General features: G+C 45.8%; 1 protein-coding gene across 1 annotated transcript in view; it reads left to right on the plus strand.

The window, feature by feature from the left end:
- Positions 1 to 6,575, plus strand: part of CUL9 (cullin 9) — an 85,329-nt gene extending 78,754 nt beyond the window's left edge. Inside the window, 4 exon segments of the mRNA XM_025192092.1 lie at positions 2,281 to 2,398; positions 2,869 to 3,002; positions 3,256 to 3,347; positions 5,479 to 6,575. Of these exon segments, the coding sequence (XP_025047877.1) occupies positions 2,281 to 2,398; positions 2,869 to 3,002; positions 3,256 to 3,347; positions 5,479 to 5,689 (555 nt within the window). The 3' untranslated portion in view covers positions 5,690 to 6,575.
- The last annotated feature ends 566 nt before the right edge of the window (positions 6,576 to 7,141 follow it).

The following is a 7,141-nucleotide window of genomic DNA, read 5'->3' on the forward strand; positions in this document are numbered from 1 at the left end:
GGCTCTGGGCTCTCTTCAGCCTGGGGCATAGAGCATATGGTTGCTCCAACCCCATCCTGGCCTGGTAGCAGCTCCAGAGCCTGGCTGGAGTTGTTACCACCACAATAGTTGCTATATTGGCTGAGCTGGGACTAGAGTAGCCATATGGTCTGTGCCATAGGCTGGAGTGGGGCTGGAGCCCAGCTAGAGCTGGGGGTAAGTAGGGGGCAGGGGGATGGCGGAGGGTTGTTTGGTGGGGGGGAGAGGCAGTCAGTGGGGGGCAGGGGCTAAGTGGTACAGGCATGGGAGAGGCCAGGGACAGGTGGGGCAGGCAGCATGGTTGGGGCTAGTAGCAGGGGGAGCAAGTGGGAAGAGACAAATGGGAGAGAGGAAGGTATGGGGGGATTAAAGGTCAGAAGTCAGGCTACTTGACTTCTCTGACCTCCACCCCTGCCACTACTTTCACTCTGCAGTGGTGGGGGGACAAATTAAGATAGCCCTCCAATAATTAGATTTTGTACATGGGAAAACTGTAACAGATTTATAAATTTTCCGTGTACAGAATCTAATGGAATCATTTTGAATGGAGTCATCTTGGATTCTGGTTAATACAGTAACTAGATTGCCTTCTGTAATGAAACTATGGTTTCTTTGGTCTTTCTCTTACTTTTGACATACTTGTAGAATCTCCTTTTATTGCCCTGTATGTCCTTTGCCATTTGCATCTCAAATTATGCTGTGGTCTTTTTAATTTTCTCCCTGCATGCCTGTGCAGTACTCTTATATTCTTCTGTAGTACTGTGACTAAGTTTTCACTTTTTGTAGGCTTCCTTTTTTGAGTTTCAACTCATTGAAGAGATTGCTGTCTAGCCAGGTGAGTCTCCTCTTGCACTTCCTATTTTCCATCACTTTGGGATAGTTTGCTCTTGCACCCATAATATGGCCTCCTTAAAGTAAAGCCAGCTCTTCTGGACTCCTTTTCCCCTCAGACTTGTTTCACAGGGGATTCTGGCCACCAGTTGCCTGAGTTTGCTAAAGTCTGCTTTTTTGAAGTCCATTGTCTATATTCTGCTGATCTCCTTCTTCCCCTCATGACCTTGACTGTCACCCAGAGTATCCTTCACCTTCACATTCTGAATCAATGCCTTCCTGTTTGTGAGCAGCAGGTCGAGAAGAACTTCCCCCTTTGCTGGCCTCTCTACCACCTGTACCAAACTCAACACACTCTAAGAATCTGCTGGACAACCTGTGCACTGCTGTGTTTCCCTACCATCAACTATTTCAGTAATTAAAGCCCCTAACCCCCACCCTGAGCACCAGTTCCTATGGTTTGGAAACTTCTGTCAGTTGTTTAAAGAAGGCTTCATTCACCTCTTCCTTCTGGTTTAGTAGCCTACAACAGACCCACCATGGCATTTCCCCTACTGTTTTCCCCCTCTGGCTTTCCTTTTCATACCAGATCTCCGAATACCATACATCTCCTCTATGTATGGGGCAATACCTTCTCCTTTTTTCCCTGCCTGTCCTTCCTTAACACATTACAGCTATCCATGACAGTACTTTATTCATGTGAACTATCCAACCACATCTCCATAATCCCAGTTAATCACAAAACATCAGAATTCCATGATTGTACTAGGACCTCCTATTCTTCCTGTTTATTCCCCATGCTTCTCCCACCAGTATATAAACATGTCAGATATCTAAATGGTAGTCCTATCTTCTCCCATAGAACATTGCTCCCATTATTGCTTCTCCCTACTAGGTTTTTATCCAGGTCCCTGGCTCTTTACTTATCTCTGGGCTCTTGTCTGCACCCCACGGCAAACCTAGTTTTATGAAGACCTCCTCATTATAATAGCAAGTGTGTAAAAAAAAATTAAAAAAAAAAAAAAGTCTTTCCCCTCTTTGTTAGGTGGATGCCACCTGCTGCCAGGCTAGATCCTCTTTACACTCCCCTTAAGCTAATTATTACTGCATCCAACAGTTGTGCAGAACATATACATGGTCACTGCTTGTTTGGTTCTCTGGCTAGTGGCCTCCTATTCATGTATGTTTATGTGTATACATGCCCCGTCCATTTATGCCACCAGTTGAAAGACCAGCTGGCATGATGATCTCCTGATTACAGGTCTAAATTGTAAATGTTGTGGCTGGTTAAATCCTAACAGACTTGTGAGTCTTTGCCATTGTTCTGGTGCTACTTGCCTTTCCACTGCATGGATTCCCAGGTCAGGGTTCTTCTGATTGTTTTGGAGCTGGCCCAGGAAGAAGTTGATAATGTGATCTGTGCTGTTCCAGGTGCTGGCCTATTCCTGTGTTTACAGCTACTATAACCAGGACACTGAGAAGCTGGATATAATGGAACAGCAGACTGAGAACCTGGAGCTACACACTAATGCTTTACAAATCCTTTTGGGTGAGAAGTGTTACTGAGCCAGTGTTTGCTTTATGATGGTGGCTACTGTCCCGGGATGGTGTAAAGAAAGCTATGGCTGCCTGGGCAGAAGGGTTGCATCTATCTATTAAGGGAAGAGTGCCCAGCTATTCACCAGCACCAGCTTTTTATTTTGTTGATCTCAGCCAAGGATTGATTTGGCCTGACTGACTGCTTAGCTTGCGTGACCAGACTGGATGCTATCGAAAGATAATCTGGTTGCAGGCAAGCTATGACATTAGAAAAAGGAAGTCTTCATCATTTCCTCCTCTTCCTCTGACTTTCAGCATAAGAAAACGGGTAAATAAGCCACATAGCTTGCTAAGGCATTGCGTCTGTGGCTTGGTGGGTTGGGACAGTAGATTTGATTGGCACTCTGTCCAGCTTCTGTGGAGGAGTCTCCAGCCTGTTTCCCTTGCAACTTTGTCACTCTGGCTTACGTTGTGTTCCAGAGGAGACCCTGCTGCAGTGCCAAGATCTGGCCTCCTGTGTTCAGCTGCTCAAAGCAGAACATTTCAACACTGGTCTGGAGCTGGTGCGCAGGATCCAGGAAAGGCTTTTAGCAATTCTGCAACACTCTACTCAGGTAACCTCTACTTTTTATCAAAGGCCTGTCCTGCCTTTGACATAATTTCAGTTTAGGGATGTAATGGAGGTTGAGGGTGGGGCACAGGAAGGGAGCTAATTATTATAGTCACAGGCTGTGAACCTCTCAGCTGTGCCACACATTACATGTGTGAGGGGGAATTGACAGCAGGTCAGAAGGTAACACACGGGCTTCTTATACCCTTAGTCCCACCTGCATCTCTGCTTCTCTGACTTTTCTTCTACCCTGACAGGATTTCCGTGTGGGGTTCCAGGCCCGGCCAGGTTCTGATCAGAGGGAAGTGAAGTTGTCAAATGTGCCTAATGTAGCACCTGCTTATAAAGAGTGAGTTTCTTTCTATTGTGTGAAGTGGAAAGGTGTGGGGTGGGGAGTTAGGGTGCTGGAGTTTCTGTTATGTGAGATATAGAAGGGTTAGTGACAGTAGCTATTCCTATACCATACTGGGTTTGATTTAACTGTATCAACTTGGGAGAGTGACTTTGGTGTCACCATAAGCATCTCAATGGAACCCTGGCAGGCAAGATTCTTTGGGTAGATGTGATATCTAGTATCAGACGAACTAAATAGTTGGAAAAAAGTTCTTTGCAAGCTATTGGGCACATACACCCTTCGTCAGTGGAACCTTTGCACTCTGAGCAGCTGTGATTTCAAAGAAAACAAAGGGTTTGAATCCTTAAAAATGAGATGGAGAATAATCCAGAAATGTCATATCATTTTTCAGTATTGGTCACTCTGCATCCCAAATATTGGTGATATTAGAGAGCTAGAGGATGTTCATATCACATCAGCAATGAAGATGCTGAAGAGCCTTGGAAACTCAAGTAAAGGGAGATTGGAAACACCAAGAACTTTATCCTAGGAAAGAGACAAAGAAGAGTTATAAGTGTATAATATAATGAATGGTTTGAAGAGCAACTTGGCTTGTTCTCTCCACTCCTGCAATGTTTCTGGAGCTGGCAGGAGGCGCTGTGGGGGTGGTTGCCAGCGTGTAAGACCCTGCTGCGTCAGCCTCAGCAGCAGGGGCTGCCTTTTCCCCCTGTGAAGTACAAACCAGGGTTGGGAGGGGGTAGACAGTGTAAAGGAACAAGGCACAGGAGGGGAGGTCCTGCCCATTCTGTTCTTAAGTGACACCAGCTAGCTCCCTATCTTTTCTAAATTAGATCTGTCACAGTGATCTTCAGCTGGGGTGCCACAAAATTTGGCAGTTATGGAGTTATTTTTTTTTAACGGTACAGCTCAGCCCTGGTATGATTCCCTCTGGCAGGGAAATGACATATGTTTTGTTTTGGGGAAATGTTATGCATTCAAACACACACGCACACCTTTTTAGGTATAAAAGTGAAGCGTGCTGCCCATTTTAATCCAGAAAAAAGTGTGCCTCAGGCTCCAAAAGTTTGGAAAACTGAGCTAGCAATATCCTCAGATATAGTAATTTATGGCAGTGTGTATTCTGGAAGAGAGATTAAGCTGCATCCTTCAGGGGTAACTGCTAGGGATTAAAAAGCCATAGAATGGAGTTAGCAGAGTGCCACATCTGTGACTGCTTACACCTTTCCACTGAAGTGGTTGTTACTGGTTACTGTCAGCTGAGATACTGCCCTGAGGTTTAAGCCATTCTGACCAATTGCTGTTTCTACCTACTGTCCTGTGAGCCTTCGTAAAACCAAGCTGAGCTTTTGGCTAGTCGGATCTAATGTCTGTGACAGAAGGAAAAGCCAACCAAAGTGAGCCTTTCCATACTTCTCCTAAGGCAAGGTTTCAGTCCTTTTCCAGGAGGCCTGGGCTTTAAATATTTCCAGAACCACAGCGTCAGAGTAAATGACTTGAGGCAGGACTATGCTGCCTCCAGGGTGCTGCCAAAAAAAATAGGGCCTGCCAAATTGCCACCTGTCCCATACACTGCAAACCTAGAAGTGAGGCAGGGAGGGTGCCCTGGGGATGCTTCCTGCCACTGCTCTCAAGAACGCTAAAGATGGATCTCAGTAGTGGCAGCAGGGGATATCCCCAGAACATCCTCATTGCCTCAGTTTTAGGTTAGGAGTGTGAGGCAGGGAACAGCAGGTAAGGCTTCATTTTTAGACAGTAGTTATAGAGGCTGTGTGAATTTATCAGTGACCTGATCAAAGATTTCCTGGAGAGGGAGATGAGACAGGTGCCTGACTGGAGCAGCTCTTTCCTGGAGCATCTCTTTCCCGCGTATGCAGTCACAATCAGCTTAGTCAGGACCTTAGCATCAGTGCTCCATTTTTGAGGGAAAATTGCTACAGTCTTTGACCAATCACTTCTTGTGCCATGGTTGCTACTCTGACTCTAGCTGGGGAATCTGAAGTAACTTCTCTGTGTAGGCAGAGGGGAAAGTTATGAGGTCTGCCACTTTGTCTGGACTGGCCTGCCTGGCTGAGATTTCAGGGCAGGAAACACTTGTTCATGCTGACTTTTTACTGCTTCTGCACAGGCTAAAATTTGATGGGGCCTCTGACTCCCCAGACACAGATGAGGGGGGCAAAGAGGAGGATGAAGATGAGGAATATGTCCCTGAGTGGCATGAAGAATATGATGATGAAGACCTCGATGATGACAATTTTACCTATGATGATGATGAGTCAGAAAATCTAGAGCGTGATTCCTTCTTTGATGATGATGATGATGATGAAGGATTCGACTAGAACTGGGTGCCCATACCCCAAAGCTGAGCTAAACTAAAGTGACACCATATTTCAGCACTGCCCAGCCAGCTCTGACACCCTCCCCTAACCCCTTGCTTTGACTCAAGTCCCATTAGTGTCCTAAAGATGGGCAGGGCCTGTTAGTTGACAGTACAGAGGTTTCCTTTCTGGATTGGTTGCTCAGTGACTCCTGTTTGGCCATGCTTCTTGAGCACAGAAGCCACATGGACCTTACCCACTCCGGCAAGAAGGGGTTCACCACTACCTTTACTGCTGTTTTTGAGGCATCAAGGAGGTATTAGAGCATTTCAGCAGAGCAGCCTAGACAAGCCGTAGTTTTTCATTTAAGATCCCTTGGAGGATGGAGAGGCCCAGTGGGCCATTGTGCAAGAAAAGTACCTTGTACAGAACACCTGTCGCCTTCCCTGTGGCAGTCTGTTCCCACCTGCCCTGTTCCTGTAGTCTAGGCCCAGGCAGGGATGGTGCTGCACTGGGTTAATCAGTTCTTAGCTTCTAGGTTTTCTACCCAACTCAGTAACTGCTCAGTAGTGGCAGCAAGTGGGTTGTCATGGGTACAGTGTTTCCTAAGGGTCCATCCTGCTTCCCCTGTCCCTTGGTGCAGTCTTCTTTCTAGCAGAGTTGTTGAAAATGCATCCCAAGTCTGAAGTTCTTCCTCCCATTACACTGAAATGCAGTGCAGACTGGTGTTAGGGGCTCCCAGCACAGGCAGGTGAGATGAAGACATCTGTGGTGCATTGCCTGGTAGCCTGAGTGACGAAACAATGTAAAGAACAGATGGTTTCCAGAGATGATTCTCAAACCAAATGTCTAAATTTGACCCAAAGTATCCCCTCCAAAACTGCCCCTTGGCTGTAGGTGCCCCCTCGTACTCTGAATGGATATGGCTTTGTCTGTTTCCTTCACAGAGGGGCAAGCTTTCTGTAACTACATTTTGTTCATTGCTGTTGGGGTTGTTGCCTTTTCTCCCATGAAATAGGACCCTGTCCAGAGCCTGGGTTTGCAGGGTTAATGTATATATTGTATTATAATATAATATTATATATATATGCGCAGAAGCTGTTATTGTTCATAGATTATGCTTTATCTTTCTGTAAAGGAAAATTCATGAAAGATGGTGATGATACAATATCTGTTTATTAAAAATGTTTTTCTTTTAGTACTGGCCTCCATGCCATCATTTGGGAGAGATGTGGGTGGCTGCAGGCTCCAGAGATCTCTGTGCACATTAATTAAAAAAAAGACAGTTATTTGGCCAGTGTCATCCAGAGTGAGTTGCAGAGCTTAGGAGAAACCCAAATCTTCTGATGTCCAGTCTTGCCTTATGTGCCCACTCTGCAGTGATACTACCAATGTTTTCCTGTGTTGGGACATACAGGATCAGAATCTCTCTCTCCTCACTGGCCTTTTTAGGAAAGAGATACCTTCTAACTT

This window comes from Alligator sinensis, unplaced genomic scaffold, assembly GCF_000455745.1.
Source record: "Alligator sinensis unplaced genomic scaffold, ASM45574v1 scaffold390_1, whole genome shotgun sequence".
NCBI lineage: Eukaryota > Metazoa > Chordata > Crocodylia > Alligatoridae > Alligator > Alligator sinensis.